Here is a 17964-nt window from a genome sequence, read left to right on the forward strand (position 1 = left end):
GATCCCAGGGATCGAGCCCATGCTGAAAGAGTTAATGCTCACTGTCATATCAAAGCAGGCCATTATCATACCCCAGGTGCAATTAGTTTTCATGTTACTTCACTATTTTTACATTTATAGAACTTACAGAAGTACATGGTAACTTACACATGTACAAAGCTGCTTGTAGAAGATAATAATAGTACTTCTTCGGTATTTTTTTGTTTAAATCGATATAATGTTTAAATATGAAAAAAAAATTTAAGTTTAAACATTATTAAACATAATATAAAACCCTAATTTACAACAATCTTTGGGTCTTAAATATTATATCTATAACTATTCAGTTCTCAAATGCTTTGTAACCAGTCAAGATACATGAATAATCATAACTCGTTTTATTATTCTTGCCCCCAGAGGTGGGGGTCAAGGGTATTGCCATACGAAAACTGACAGACCGATGTACACAAAAATTTTACACAAGATGAGAAGTTAGTATGGGACAGTCCTCCCCAAGTTTGATCTGGATCCAAATTTGGACCCGGATTCTGGATCACTTTGAAGAATTTTTTTATAATGGCAAGATATGGCATTTTCACAGTTTTAGATTAATAACCCTGTAAAGAGTGACCAGATTTGTACCAAATTTCATGGGCACATTAAATTTGAGTTTCCTCATCACACTACAAAAAATTATCTGGTTCATTGATCATTCTAGATCTGAGAATGATTTTCTGAGTTTTCAAAGGGGAAATTTGATGTTATCCGATATTAATGCATTCAATCTTGAAAAGGAGCGGTGGGATGAGGGTATGCAATCTCTGATTGTTCTTGTTTATTAAGCGATTGAGTATTTTGCCAAAGTAAAACCTAGTATTTTTTTTATGTTCTTTAAGTAGCCTAAATTTAAATTACATAGAAAGTAGAATAACATCAATTTATTTAGTAAAATGAACTTTTAATAGTTATAACTTTTTCTTAGAAACCATGAAGAAATGAATAAGAATAAAATTAGAAAGTCTGTTCATATAAAAATAGTTTATTGTGTTAACATGTAACAGTAACTTCGTTCTAGCTGCAGTAATGTTTCATTTTTACAGTATTGTGATATCAGGTAACTTTCTTAAAGTTAGCTGTGTAACAATGTAACCAAATTTTTGGTATTTCTATAATACCAAATTAATATCCACTATAATAATATGGTATTTTGGATTAATCAACATTAACATTATAGTCCTAAAGTAACATAAATAAGTCAAAGTGAAAATAATATTGATATATTCTTGATACTTGAAACCATTGGTATTTGGTGAAACTCCATAATTACAGAATTGAGGACAAACAAAATAAAGACAGTTGTACATTTTACAAAAACTTCATTTATTAATGACCATAGTTTTGCCAGTATCAGGCATCATCAGGTTCATACTGAACTGGTTTGTAAATAGGTTTATATATATATATTTAACCAAAGAACCAGAAGTAACCTGATGTTCACCTTGTGTCAGGTGGGGAGGAGCTTAAGTTGGTTTGGTCATTTAGAAGTGGATATTAAAAGAGCTGCAGGTGTCCTAAACAATTCTAACTTAGAAGAAACATATCTCTAAAATCTAGACACAGTGTTTGTGTGTGGAAAAGGCTAAGCATGAAAATTTACCATGGCAAATTTAACCAATGTTTATACTGTGTTTGTTTAGAAATAATCCGTTATTGGCTGAGATCCTTAACTGGATTGCTGTAGACTAGCTGTGTTTATTTCAGAAAATTTCAAAAACATTTTTATGTTAATTAATAGCCCAATCAAATCAAAATTCTGATGTCTAATGCTTCTTTTTGATAGTATTTGGTACTGTAAGAATGTCTAACTGTTATGAATTTCTGAGAAAATGGAGAATGGTTTAGGTTCCCCTACATCTGCACCTACTTATACAAAATTAAATGATAGTTATTACTTTCTAAAATTGCAAGGCAAGGAAGTTAGGCTCCTGGACCCCCTTTCCTAGATCCACCTCTACTTTTATAACATTTAAATTATATAGCTATTATATCTTGAAAAATGCAAAACTAATGCTTTAAAGTTACAAACTGCATGTAAATACGCAAGGACGCAACAAACCTTCATGAAAAATTTGAGAAGATCCGTTGAAATTTGACGATGTACTGGTAAAAAACGCAAAACATCCTATAACTCCCTTAAAACGAAGAGTAGCATGGTGAAACTTTGCATGTAATTTTGGAACGACCTAGTGAACCTATATATCAAATTTGGTTAAGATGCATCAATTCTGTTCTCTTTGGTAACAAGAAATTGAGAAATAAGTAGTAACAAAAAGCTTCACTGCACTACACATACGATTTCAGAGAAGCCAATAAAGTAGTAACATAAACGACCATAAAAATTGCAAACTAACACTATAAAATTAGTATTTTGAATGTAAATATGAAAGGACGCAACGAACTTTCACTAAAAAATTCGAAAAGATCTGTTGAAATTTGACGAAATACTGATACAAAACGCAAAAACTGCTGTAACTCCCTTAAAACAAAGAGTAGCATAGTGAAACTTTGCGTGTAATTTTGGAACGAACTAATGAACCTACATACCAAATGGTTAAGATGCATCAATTCAGTACCCACTGGTAACAAGAAATCGAGAAACAAAGAATAAGAAAATGCTTCATGGCAGTACAAATACGCTTCAAGAGAATCCAATAAAGTACTAACAAAAAACGACCACAAAAATTGAAAACTAATACTACAAAGTTACAAATGTGCATGTAAATACGAAAGGACGCAAAGAACCTTCATGAAAAATTTCGAGAAGATCCGTTGAAATTTGACGATGTACTGGTAAAAAACGCAAAACATCCTATAACTCCCTTTAAGCGAAGAGTAGCATGGTGAAACTTTGCATGTAATTTTGTAAACATTAAATATTAGTTATTATTATTTTTTTAAATAGGCAGCAGAGGCTTGTTCCACATGGACACTACACCCAGTTCCATGCCTGCTTATACAACATTAAAGAAAATAGTTATTAATTTTTTTAAAAAATGGGTGTGTATGTGTGGAGAGGTGTCTGGACCCCTTGATCATCTTTCACAGATCCACCCCTGCTTGTACAACATTAAATAATACATTTATGCAATTAGGTATTAGAAACATGACACAATGTAAAAATACAGTAATTTTACACTTTAGTTAACATGTAAGTAGCCAGTGAGTTGGCAATGGTTACTGCAAGCCAATTACTCTCCTTTTAATGAGCAGTTGAAATTAATAACAATGACAGATATCCTTTGTAACTTTACAATAAAAACAGATGGTAAGCAAGTTTAGTGGCATTGGGAATCAAGCCTGAGACCCTCATTTCACAAAGCACACCTCATTATATGGCTTAACAACATACAAGCATAATGCAGCATTTCAATCACTTATATAGTAGAAATAATCAACATCTGAACAACTGGCAACATTAATTTTGATTAATTGATTATTTTGTAGTAGTGGTAATAATATACAGACATATGTAACAAATGCTCTTACTGTATGGTGAGTTCTGTTTGTCATATGAAAACATTTGCTGTAGCTTATAGACTCATTAGTCATTTTTAAGGTTTTATTTCAGCCTAAAAGATTATGGTTGCCCTCCAAGTGGGTCAGCAGTAAGTATATGAACATGAAATGGTACACTCTGGGGTTTGATTCTCCATGGTACACAAAGTGCAGATAACCCATTATGTAGCTTTACACTAAAACAACAACAACAGCTAAAGACCAAGAAAGGTATACTGAGTATGTGACAGAGAGTGTGTGTCTGTGTGTGCATTTTGTCGGTGAAAAAGAGAATCAGTATGTATGTTAATTTTTACCTTTTTTGACTTTCATTATTGTGCCATAAATGAGAAAGTTTTTTTTTCACCTATAAAATAACCGGGCTTACCTGTAGTGTTTTATTACTGTTGCACTGTCAAAATTTATTTTATTCACACTTGTATTCCCTCTTTTATGAAACGTTGATATCATCTGGCTCTGAACTTAACATTTTAGTTGTGTTTTTAAGTTACTGTTGACAAAGAAATGAGACAGTTTTAAATTTGTTCTTATCACCATTTTTCAACTAGTGGCTAGAGTCAAAAAACCTGAATATGGATTCATGGTTCATATACCCTTACTGAAAAAAAATGCACTCTGCACTTTGTCTGCTGTAAGAGTAATGGTCAAATTCCAATATTTAATCGGACAAGAGTAGTCCAAGAGCTGACTTTAGATACTGTCGACTAGCTGTCTTCCATCTAATCTGGCAGTTCAAGGTTAGAGACAACTATGTGCAAATAGCCCATATTATGTAGCTTTTTGCACACAAATTTGAAACAACAGATAAACTATTTATGGGGGCATTTGAAGTAGTGCTGCTAATTTTGTTACAGACATGCTATATTAATATTAAACTATTTCTGAAAGTTGCTCTTTATCTCCAAGTATGTCGGAGTAACTCAGTTTCTTACAATATTTTGTTTACTTCCAGTGTTGATCATACATACAAACTGTATTATGGAGGAGCTCAGAAAAGACCAGATGGGAATTCATCACGAGCAGTATATAATTCCAAAGGCAAAGTGATTGCCTATGTTCCAGATGCAGGAAAAAAGGATGTTAGAAATGCAGTAGAAGCAAGTCTTAAAGGTCAACCAAGGTATGTAAGCACTGGATGCCCAAAATACTTAAACTTTAGGTCTTGTTTGTAGAGATGCAGAAAATGGACCTTGCTTGTGTAATATATTTTTATCTTATATTTTGGGATATTTTTTTAATCCATTAGTGGTTTTTGATTTGTTTACTTTTAACATCTCTCTAGATTAGTTTTTAATTCAATTAGTTTGGAATTCTTGTGTTGATAATGGTAGTACTTCAGTAGTGCATTCTTCACTTCATCAGTATTGTAGGATTGTTTAAAAATGTATAGTAGTAGAACTCTGTTTTTTGCAAATCTAGTTACATTTTCACAACCATCAAGTCTTTGTGATTATTCATAACCTGTGTTTTTCTGAGTTTCCTTTAATGTGTCTTATTGTTGCACTAGTAAGATTGCAAAGTATTAATGAGAAACACATACAGGACTTTGTTTTTAATATTTGATTTGTATAGATTTTAGGGTGTAATGGCAATGACACTAAAAAAATGAATGATCTTAAAAATGTGAACTATAGTGACATCAGTGGTATGTAGAAGTATATAATGTTTTAAGGTAATTGATATTGTTGGATATTTAAGAAATCTAAGATGGAGAGCTAACATTACAGCATATAAAACAGTAGTTTTGATATCTGTGACAAAAACATTCTTAAACTGCCATATAAAATTTGTCAGAGAAACAAATCTTCTAACAGTTTTCATATGCAAAAGTTTTTAATTACCCTGTACTTTTGGGTATTATGTGAAGTATGAAGGTATCTAATTACCCCACCCAACCTCCTGTTGAAAGCTTTCACTACAGCAACATTGGTAGACAATATTTCACGGAAAAATAACAAAATCTGATCATTTTTAGATTTATTTATAAGCATTCACTTACTATCCACAATCTTCTGAGCAGTGAGGAATGTATCTGTGACTTCATAAATTCATCTTGTTAAGCAAATAATACTTTAATGCTTACAATTTTAGGAGAAGTGCTGTTACCAAGTTTTATTTGTCTAATATAAGCTTCATACTTGCAGTTATCAAACTCACTCAAATTCTCAGATGTTCTTCATTGTAAGTTTAGTTAATTATCACAGAGTTGTTCATAGTGGTAGAATTTTATTCAAATATGAAACTTAATACTTGATATATTCTAAAAGTTCTAAGAAATGTTCTCTTTTATGTGAGTCAAGGGGCTTACATATTTTTTCGTACAAGAGGAACATGTACATTTTTAGATAATGAATTACTTTTTTATTCATATTATGAAATAATTTTTTTATTTGTACAATGTTCTTCAAAATACATCAAATTTCAATATTTGAATAAACTCTGCCTAAGGTTAAAATTAACTTTTTTGTTATCTGCTATGATTATTCTCATAAATGTTACTATATTATTTTCTTTGGTACATCAAACTCCAAAACGTAGGGGGTTGTTGGTGCATTTAGCATTTCAGTGATATTGCTATCAGTGAAATTACTGTTAAACTTATTACATTTCAAAAATTGTATACTGCAACTTCTTTCATCATACAACATAGAATGACTCATTCTAGTCCTATAAGCATTATTAATAAGTACTTTAAATTTATTTCAAATGCTTTAAGAATAAAACTACTAAAATGGGCATAAAATCCTGAACATATTGGTTTACAATACACAAACTTGCCCTGTTGATTATTTACCAAAGCATCCAGTGATAGCAAACTAGATTGTTGTTCACATTAAAGTATAAACTTTATATTTGGTTCTTTGTTATTCAAATATTTAAAAAACTCATCATTAACATGATCTATGACCTGGATAGTAAATGTATCATCAACATATATATTCTACAGTAAAATGGCTTTCAACATTTTTGTAATAAAACCACTGCAGTTAGTTTAACTTACTAACTTATCACTATTGTAGTATTTCTTGTTTCCTAAAAACTTAAAATATATGTTTTGCATTTCGTTTTATTGTTATTGTTTAATGTTATTGAAGTACAGTAGTCTTACAAGTCAGTAAGCTTTCATAAGTTATATCTTTCAGTAATAGAAGTAACAGTAATATTACTAAATGTAATACAACAAAAGTACTTCATTAGAAGCTTGAAGACTAATGATAGAAGTCTGAAATAATTATTGCCATAAAACTTGAGTTATTTGTATTATTCAGACAAGGAAAGAGCATTCTATATTTCACAACAGATAGATCAGCAGTGAACTCTGAATAATCTAGAAAAAGGCAAATCAGTTATTAATCACTTTCCAAGGCACCAGAGTTTTTCTTGACGGAAGCAAACAAAATATTTAATTGAAACTGATATTTCTTTTATGTTTTATGACTTTTAAAAAACTATTTCACTGAATCTCATCACACAATATTATGTATCTTGTTATTTACTTCACACTTTTGTTGACTTAGGTCAGCTTCCTTATATGTGACTGACCCATATAAAAAGTAGAGTAAATTGTTTGATAGTTTGTGAATTTTTTTTTAGCGCATGCTAGTCCTTATTTCTCGCCACCCCACTATCTGATGGCTTAACTCCTGTTCAAGTGTTTTGACTTTTCACACCAATATTATTGATGTTCGTGTAACCTCAGAAGAACAAAAGCAATTCCATTTATTTGATTTTCTACTTATTTCATTAAAACATTTTGATTTGCCTTTACACATGGACATTTATCAGTCAAACCTGATATTCTTGAGATTTTTTTTTGTACTTTCCAGATTTGATTTTTAATTTTTACAAACATTGACAGCTATTTGAAACTTACGATAAGCAGAAATTGGTAAGATATTAATGGTACTTCTATAGAATACAGTAAGTATAATTACCAGTAATATTATACCTAATAGATTATTACTAAAGGCTTTAAGAATGAAATTTAAAGATTTTTAAAACTTTCTGACAAGCTGGGAGAAACGACCAGGTCACAGTCGAGCACAGATATTGTATTACATTGCCGAGAACATGGAACAAAGAAAGAATGCTTTTGTGGCTCAATTAGAAGAGATGTCAGGGAAAACAGAAGAAGAATGCCTCCAAGAAGTAGATCAGTGTGTTTCAAGTTTATTTACTTTTGCATCATGCTGTGACAAGTTTGGGGGAACTGTCCAGGTAATAATCTGGTTTAACTTTCCTAAGTTACTCTTTAAGTTATTATCTATTTGTTATATAGAATAAAACTAAACTAAAGATTCAAGAAATTCACTATGTATCTATAAAGTAATTGTATCCCATCAAAATTAGCAGTATTTAGATACTAGGTTGAATATTAAGTATAGTTTTTTATAAATTAGTGGGCAAAACTTATATAATAATAAAAAACAACAACAAGTTTATGTGAACTTTAATATTGGCTTTTCTAATTATAAACTAAACTCATTAATGCTGTTAAAGTGTACTTGTCCTTCATTTAAATGAGAATGTAGATTTCTTTTTTATCATGTAACTGCTATAAAGAGGTATAGTGGTGGATTACAAGTTGAACTAACTGGCCATGATGAAATTGTTGACTTGTATTCCTTAGATAGTACTGTGTAATTTGAAAGCTCTTCTGTGTAGTAGTGTAGGTTATTAAACAGTATATGTGAAATGTTACTTTTATTCATAAGCTCATTTAGTTGTTGTTGTTTTCTATCTTGAATTTATAGTGGATTGGTGGTTTTACCTGTGTTTTCATGAAGAACATAATCCAATATTTCTTTGAGTATGCAATATGGTTTTCATGTTTACAAATCTTTTAATCTTTTTCATTCTTATCTCTAAATTTTGATTTTCTGTTTTTAATCCTTTATAGTTCTTTCATGTTTGACATTTTGTAGGTCAGTAAAGTAATGTTTAAAACCATTAAGAAAATATATGCAGTGAAAATTTATTAGTTATATAAATTTCATTCTTATCCTGTCTTGACTTATTTCTCTTTTGAGCATAGTGGGGCACATAAAATGTCACACATTTATTAATTATTGCTGTTTGGTGCATTTTAAACAAACTTCATCGCATGATTATCTGATGTGATAACACAAGACCTCTAACCCTTTATGAAAGATGGAAACTAAAATGTTGGGTACTAAGAAAAATATTCTTCTGTAATTTGTGATCTTATACCACAATTGTTAAAAGAAATCAATGTTTAATGGAACACTGTAAATATTTAAATACTTTTACTTTCATTGTGGACATATACTTTTGTGACTTACTTTACTTATAAGTGTTTTTCATTTCTTAAAAAGAGAAAATGCATTTATATGAAAAGTTTAATAAAACACAGGTGAGCTTTCAATGTTGTGTTGTGAATGTAAAATATGTATTGTTAGTTGTACCAGCTTCAAGTCAATTAAAAAAAGCTCTGTATTTTCTAAAATATATTTATGCTAAACTTGCTTTAGGATACACAGTGCTGAGAAAAATATTATTTTCTATATCACATGTACCTGAATGAAGACTAAAAGCAAACTGGGTCTATTTCAAGGATTTTGTTACCCAATTCTATAGTAATTGAGCAGTATGTGTGAACCAGCAGTGCACCTATGTGGTGTTGAGTGAAACCAGTGTAAGACTGACTTACAACATGCTGTGAAGTAGTGGTGCACCTATGTGTTGAGTGAAACCAGTTTAAGACTGACAACATGCCGTGAAGTAGTGGTGCACCTGTGTGTTGAGTGAGACCAGTATAAAACTGACAACATGCTGTGAAGTAGTGGTGCACCTGTGTGTTGAATGAAACCAGTATAAAACTGACAACATGCTATGAAGTAGTGGTGCACCTATGTGTTGAGTGAAACCACTGTAAGACTGGCTTACAACATGCTATCTATAAAGTAGTTTTTATATTTATGAGAAAAACTTCATCTGTAGTGTACCATCAAATACTTGTATAATTGACATGTATATGTACTAATTACCTCTCTAAATCAGGATTCAAAATGTTAAGACTAGTTTTAGAACTTTGCCTAAAGATTAAATTAGGTTTACAGGTTATAATTCCAAAAAGATTCTAAAATAATAAAAGCTGGAACATTGTACAAATTGCTGAAATTAACACTCTTTGGTTCATAGTGACAGCTTGTATTGCACTAAAGATTGTGTGTTTTAAAGTGTTTCTTTAGACATACACAAACAGACAAAAAATTTAGATTACTTGTAGTTATGCATGCAGTAAAATAATAAGTGAAATTTGAGCCTTAAAGTGTGAGAAGTGTCTGTTTGGCCTATAGTGTATATTATAAAGATGCAATTGAATCTTAAAAACTGAATGAAAATACACACATAAAAACAGAACTAGTTGAAAATTTAATTTCTTTTCTCTAGATAATGATTAAGGAAGCCCACAAAATGTAGTGCAAGAGCCACTTCAAACTACAAAAGTTCTAATGCACTTTTTTCTGTAGTTCTTCTAGGTCTGTAGTAAAAAATACATTTTTGACCGTCAGTGGTTCGGAACACCTTACCGAATGAAGGTTCAATCCTTTGATAATACTAATGTACATAATGTAGTGGTGAGTTCACCATAATTAGTAATATATATTTGGTAGGAAACACTTAATTTATGGGTTATCCAATAAATGAATGAAGTAAAACATTGACATGTCATTTGAAGATATAAAGATTAATAATGATGTTTTTATGTTAAAAAAAGAACATTGTTGATGTACACATTTGATGCTATGTGTGATACTCATTGTGGCCATTTAGAGGAATTGCATATGGTTCTTTGGCAGGCCAGCAGTAAGTTTACAGACATACAATCTTAAAGTGTGGGGTTTGATTCCCCACGGCAGACAGAGTGTGTGGCAACAACTAACAGGTTACACCAGTGCTTGTTTTTCAACATTAAAATTATACTTATTCTACCAAAACACTTCTCCTGCTTCATGTATACTAGGTGTTCAGTACATTCTATTCAAGCAACTCAACTGTTAAATGTGTATCCATTTGCTTCGCCATAATGGTCTGCTCCAATGCAAGGAAGGTGCTACTTTTAACACTATGGTATGTGTTTGTTTTTTAGGTAATGGGCATTATACAAATAAAAAAAAATTATAAATTTTCCATGTGAGTGATATTTAATATGTTGTTACTATTCAACTATTCTCAAATACTTTTTATTAACAAGAAAACAAAGAAAAAATCTGATACAGCTTGAGTGCTGCCTGACAAACATTCAAATGTTTAAGACCATCTTTGAATTCCTCACTAACAAACAAATCTTCCATTGTAGCTCTGCTTTCTTGAGAAGAGAACTTTTTTCCATCTTCTAAGTTTGAGGTTTTTTTTTTTGTAATACTTTAAATTTCATATCATAATTTAAAGTTGTTAAATTTCAAGAATCTTCCTTGTTATTTTATCTTCCTTTTTTTATTTTATCAAATTTTAGAATGACCATAAGTTTTTAAAGATTTCAAATACAATGCTATCCAATATTTATATTTTCAGATAAATATAATGGTGAAGATTTTAAATACTGTAACAAATGATCAACACCAGGAAAAAATAAAATCTAACACATTATGTTTAAATAGATAAATATAGTGTGTAACAAGTTGTTTGAATATACTGAACATCTCTCAAGAACTGCAGTTTGATATGTCGAGATGCCTCATGACTCTTGCACTCTTGCTAAAAAGCTTCCATAGTCATTATGTAAGAAAATAAAAAATCTAAATACATTTTACATAATGCATTTTCATAAGTGTGATATATATACACACACATACACACACACGTATTTAACCAAAACACCAACAAGACTCGCTTGTGGATACGAATACAAAGTCACTGGAATATCAGACTATTCTATGTTTTTTTCTGTTTTATTAAATTCTTTAACTGGTTTTGTGACTTCAAAGGTCACTCTTCAGGATATAATTTAATGAGAATCTATAACAAAAACATACAAGTACTGTTTTTCAACTAAACATAAATATTCTAAATTAATTACATGTGTTTTCAAAAACACACAATACACTCCATGTATAAACGAAGTATATTAAAACACACAATACACTCCATGTAAAACGAAGTATATTAAAACATATAATACACTCCATGTGTAAACTAAGTATATTAAAACACATAGTACACTCCAGGTATAAACTACGTATATTAAAACACATAATACACTTCATGTGTAAACTAAGTATATTAAAACACATAATACACTCCATGTGTAAACTAAGTATATTAAAACACATAATACACTCCATGTATAAACTAAGTATATTAAAACACATAATGCACTCCATGTATAAACTAAGCATATTAAAATTGATCAAAAATATAATTAAAGTTTATCCAATAAACTTTCCTTTTTAAATTAAAATTTTATTCTAATTATACTTTCTCTTTATATACTAAGCATCAAATGCATATTGATATTTTATTTTCAGATAAAACATTTTGTTGTTAAGCACAAAGCTACACTGTGGGCTATGTGTACTGTACTCAACATGGGTATTGAAACCTGGTTTTTAACATTATAAACCTTAAGACATTACTGCAAATCAAAGATACTGCTGATGTTAAACATTAATTTAAGATCTTAATGTTTTAAGAAATGGTTTTATTTGTTTGTTAAGATATATTGTATGAATTTGATTTACCATAACCTTTGTTAATGATCTCAAAAGAAATTATACCACAGTTAATTGTTGTGTAGAACATTTTTAATAATAGTTTCTAATATAATGAGCTTTTACATAAGTGAAAAATTGTTATATGACAATTAGCAAATAACATAAATTTGTTTTTGATTCCTTTCTAAAAAACAAACAAACTTCTGTTTCATAGGAAACTCAGCTCTATGGAATGGTAATAACATCACAAGAAGCAGTGGGTATCATTGGTATAATCTGTCCTGAAGAGTGCCCTCTGTTGGCATTTGTAACTCTTGTTGCTTCTGCAATTGCTCGAGGAAACTCTGTCATTGTTGTTCCAAATGAAAAACAGCCATTGGCAGCCCTTGATATGTATCAGGTGGGTTGTTCATTGAGTAATGTGCCATATTAAAAAACTATGGTAGAGATTAATATGTACCAGGTGGGTTCTTCATTGAGTAATGTGCCATATTAACAAACTATGGTAGAGATTAATATGTATCAGGTGGGTTGTTCATTGAGTAATGTGCCATATTAAAAAACTATGGTAGAGATTAATATGTACCAGGTGGGTTCTTCATTGAGTAATGTGCCATATTAACAAACTATGGTAGAGATTAATATGTACCAGGTGGGTGGATCTTCGTTGAGTGATTTGCCATATTAATAAACTGTGTTTGGTAGCATTTAATACATATCATGTTGGTGTTTCTTCGTTGAGTGATTTGCCATATTAATAAACTGTTTGGTAGTATTTAATAGATATCATGTGGGTGTTTCTTCATTGAGTGATTTGCCATATTAATAAATGGTTTGGTAGCATTTAATACATATCATGTGGGTGTTTCTTCGTTGAGTGATTTGCCATATTAACAAACTATGTTTGGTAGCATTTAATAGATAGCAGGCAGGTATTGACCTAATATGTATATTGATGTCTATAGAAGTTATGTTACACAACTATTTGGTAGGTATACTGTATAATAAGTATATTTGTGATAAGTTGGTTGCTATGATAGATGTGCAAGTTGTAGCAGATAAGCTAACTTAAAACTTTTAGAGAAAGGTGTTTCTGCATACCCCAATATTTTAGACATAGTGAATTTTTCTTGCTTCTGCATTTAATTCAAGATCATATTCCTTTTGTGTGTGTAAAGCTGTTAAAAAAATAAGAATAGAGGTGAAAAAAAACACATACTGTCTAACTTGGTATTTTCGAGATAACTAATATTTAACAATCACTAATATGTATATTTAAGACTTATTTATTTTTAAGCAGCTTTTAGTGAAACGATTTGGAAATAGCAATTTATAAAATTGACCCAAAGGACTTCTATGTCAAATATCTTTTTTGTTATGGATGATGATTTTATTGAAACTTATGTAGAAGATTTTGAAAACATTTTGATACAAGAAAATCACTGTTTCATAATGGTTGTAATTTACTTCATTGAAATTTATATTTATTATAAAGTTAAGTAATGCCATATTTTGAAAGTATTTCAACAAAGGTTTAAAAGTTAACCTGTTGAGTTTCAACTTGAGATTTTGTTCTTAGATAAAATAATGACAAACACATACCAGTATTCTTTTTTCTTGTTTGCAGTGAACTGTAAGAAGTACATAACTCCTATTAAATCAAACTTGTAGAAGTAAATTACTAAACTTAAGGCATTTTTTAAAGAAAGAAGTCTGTTGAAATCGTTTTTGAAACATTTTCCAAGTCCAGAAAAATTTCTGAGGGACATGTAATAAAAATTTGAAAGCTTGTATCTTCTGTACATTTGTAATAATGCGGAAAGCAAAAACATTCATTTTTTTTTTATTTTAGTTTTGAAAAGTGAGTTCACATTTAAGATAAACTGGTTCCCTAAAGATCTAAAACATGTAATGGAACCTTGCCTAATAGATACTTTGAATCTCAGTTTCTGATTTAATCTACACATGTATATGTGGTAAGTGAAGTTAGACTTACTACAATGTTGTCTAAAGCATTATTTATTATTTTCAAATCATTTATGTTGAATTTGGTACAAGAAACATCATAAAATTGTATAAAACATCAGTTTTTAGAGAAACTAGATATAAGTGTAACATTTAGAATCTTGTTGGTTGGTAACTGTAAATCAAACATACAATATATATTATGGTAGGGATGTGTAAATTAGTTACCTCACTTTTTAAAGGTTTTTCCTTTATCTGGTTAAAATTCTAGTGGCCTTTATTAAATATGTAGTATGAACATAAATATGGTTTGAACCATTCAAGCAGGTATAGATTGTCAGGATTACTAAAATGTGTATAAGGTTAACTAAAAGTTCTGGTAAAAATATTAGTAGACCCAATGCACAGAAAAAGGTATTAAATATCTTTTGAAGTTCAGAATTGTGCAGTCTGTTATATGTTTAGAAACATAACATCAGGATGAAAAGAGATGTGCTTAATAACGGAACTATTACAAAACATCTTTTAAAATACATTAAAGTTAATCAAGATATACTCATCACTGAAACAACATCTTTATTTCATATTTAAGTATCCTAATTTTGTAAGTCTTGATCTCTTCAGATTATTCAGTAGTTTTATAAAAGAAAATGCAGTCATGGTTGCAAGAATAATTAATAAACAGTGCACACTTTATTAAGCAATATCCATCTACTAATGAAATGTAATAAAAAAGTTACTTTACCAGAGAATGTTAAAATTATATTCCTTACTTAACGATAATTCAAAAATAATAACTGACCAGCTTTATTATATTCTAGGATTTCATAAAGCTTTCCTTATTTTAATATATAAAGTATTTTAAAATCTTTTTCTTTTTGTATTGAAGGTTTTTGATACATCAGATGTTCCACCAGGTGTTATAAATATCCTTACTGGCTCTCAAGATCATCTGGCACGTTGCTTAGCTGAACACCAAGACATTCAGTCAATATGGTATTATGGCTGTTCTCCAGATGGAGCTGCAGTTGTAGAGCATGCTTCTTCACAAAACTTCAAACGCACTTGGGTCGGTTCCATAAACATGCAGATGTGGTACAAACCCAGTGAAATCTGTGTGAAGTTGATGAAGGAGGCTTGTCACAATAAAACACTTTGGATACCAATGGGAGAAATTTTTGCCAATTAAAATTTTAAATTTGTGAAATTTTAAAAACTATAATTTCCATTTTTTGTTTCTAAACATTATGATAATTTGTAGTCAACCCCCCATCATATCGTGTATGTTTTTGCTTAAAGTTGTATGTCAGCATGTTTAATGCATTTATATAGAACCATCATTTCAATGATTATCAAATTACATTAAAGCTTAGATACAAAAGAAAATTAATAACGAGATGTAAGATATAGTTAACAGTGTTAGTAACAATGTGAGGCATAACTGTACAAATCAGTATAAACACATTTTATTAATCATATGATGTTGTTCATATCAGGCTTACAGAGTTACACTAACATACAATGTAAAGTAGAAATTAAGTTTTATCAGCTGTTCAACAAGTCATAAGGTCAAAGACCAGTAAAATAGTGTACATGTAAGGGTAATCACCAGGCCATGCTCAGACAGGTAGGATAGTGTACTTGTAAGGTTTTGACATAAACCTGTTGATGATCTAAAAATAATTGTAGAATAGTGTACACATAGGCTAAATGACCATACCTAATTTTGAACTGCTGACCAGAGGAAGGGAAGCTGGTCAGCAACTTCCACCACCACACACACTTTCTAGCCCTTGGATTCAAATAATGGGATTGTCTGTCATTTTCATAATGTGATCACAGCTAAACGTGCAGATGTCCAGTTGATTGAGGCTTCCATTCTGAATTGTAGCCCACTAGCCAACAGGCCTAGAAGAATATTGTATATGTAAGGCTTGTACATCTATTTTTAGATCTAATTATAGTTGCAGAATGTTGTACGTGCAAGGCTTATATATATATATATTGCATATTATAAAATCTAGTATTAATTGTTGAATATTGTACAGAAAGTTTTAAGTTCTAATAGTATCTGAATATATATATGTTATACATAACCTCAGATGTAAAGGAAGTCAAGGGCATATTTTTAGATCTAACTATAGTTGTAAGATGTTGTATGAGCAAGGCTTAGATGTACTGCGTGTTCTAAGATATGGTATTAAACATTGAATATTGTACAGAAAGTTTTACGATGTAATGCTATACATAGGCTTATATGTAAAGAAAGTAAAGGATATAATTTTAATTGAACATTGTTTTACATATACATGTTGGTTTTGGAATTACAGCATATCTCTAGATAATATAGAAGTCATAAGTTTGATAAATAGCAAATTTGAGACTTATATTGATTAAATGGTCAAAGTTAAGTTGCATTAAATTATGTATTCTTGGCATTATTTACTGACCACAATGTAAATTATGAAACTATTTGATATATATCAACAAACCATTTATATTGAGAGTTACTAAAGGTGTATCAGCCTTGTACTGTTATGTTAGGGATAAATTACAGTACACAGACTTTAATCAACACATTTCATAGAGTGATGAAAGATACAGTATAAGTATTGCAAGGTGTAAGTGCTTTACAAATTAAACCATGTTATTCATTTCACAATGACATGGACACAGACTTTAATCAACACATTTCATGGATTGATGAAAGATACTGTATAAGTATTGCAAGGTGTAAGTGCTTTACAAATTAAACAATGTTATTCATTTCACAATGACATGGACACAGACTTTAATCAACACATTTCATGGAGTGATGAAAGATACTGTATAAGTATTGCAAGGTGTAAGTGCTTTACAAATTAAACTCATTTCACAATGACATGGTGAAAAGGAAGACTATTTTGTCCTTTTAAAATCAACTTGCTTCATACAGTTTTTTTTGCCTTATGCTTTTGTTAAATATGATGAACAAATGTTTTAAGATCATCGAACAATACACTGAGTGGTTATAATTTATATAAGTCCATATTGAATTTTCAATACCCATTCCCATTTTTGGGGGAAAAAAGTGCATGCATTAAACATGCAAGTTCATTAAAAAAGTGCACAAAGGCTAGATAATTGAACATTGAGTGTTGATTCAGTAGTATTTAATGTAATGCTAATCCCACCTACTGTCCATTAAGATCCCGTATGTTATTTTGTGAGCACAAACTTAGATGTTATTTTTTTCCTTATTTCCTTTTTTTTATAAATGTTTACTTTTTCCTATTTTTCTACTTATATTGTGAAATACAAAATATTAGAATGCTTTTTTCGGCATTTTTAAGTTACTTGACATTTAAAAATGATGTTGAAAACGTCCACATACTGACAATTTGGTTAGAAATGATCTAATACATAACAGTTAGTTTCAAGTTATTGTAAGCAGTATTTAATAACAAAAAGATGTGATTTACAACAAATTATTAATTTTATTTATACTGAATTTCTGTTTTGATGTACCAGTTGCATATTAATATTACAGACTCAATAGTTTAAGAACCTCTGTGTTCTGTTTTGCTTTTACTTCAACTTATTTTTGTTGCATTCTATTGTATTAGCCTTGATATTCACAGTTAAGATTTGTCAGTAGATTTTCAGAGTTCCTGTATAGTCTATTGATTATACAAGGCATATGCTAATGGTGTTCAAAGCATCTGACAAAGACATCTCTGGCTTTTCAATCTCAAAATCTCTTGGGAATTGGAAATGTTCTTACAAT

The 17964-nt window shown here is 30.1% G+C and overlaps 1 protein-coding gene across 1 annotated transcript in view; it reads left to right on the forward strand.

Annotated features, from left to right (window-relative positions):
* Positions 1 to 16991, forward strand: part of LOC106468487 (aldehyde dehydrogenase family 16 member A1-like) — a 39675-nt gene extending 22684 nt beyond the window's left edge. The window contains exons 10-13 of the mRNA XM_013928917.2: positions 4508 to 4675; positions 7569 to 7773; positions 12448 to 12633; positions 15088 to 16991. Of these exons, the coding sequence (XP_013784371.1) occupies positions 4508 to 4675; positions 7569 to 7773; positions 12448 to 12633; positions 15088 to 15387 (859 nt within the window). The 3' untranslated portion in view covers positions 15388 to 16991. The remainder of the gene's footprint in view (positions 1 to 4507; positions 4676 to 7568; positions 7774 to 12447; positions 12634 to 15087) is intronic.
* The last annotated feature ends 973 nt before the right edge of the window (positions 16992 to 17964 follow it).

Source organism: Limulus polyphemus, unplaced genomic scaffold (assembly GCF_000517525.1).
Source record: "Limulus polyphemus unplaced genomic scaffold, Limulus_polyphemus-2.1.2 Scaffold3024, whole genome shotgun sequence".
NCBI classification, from domain to species: domain Eukaryota; kingdom Metazoa; phylum Arthropoda; class Merostomata; order Xiphosura; family Limulidae; genus Limulus; species Limulus polyphemus.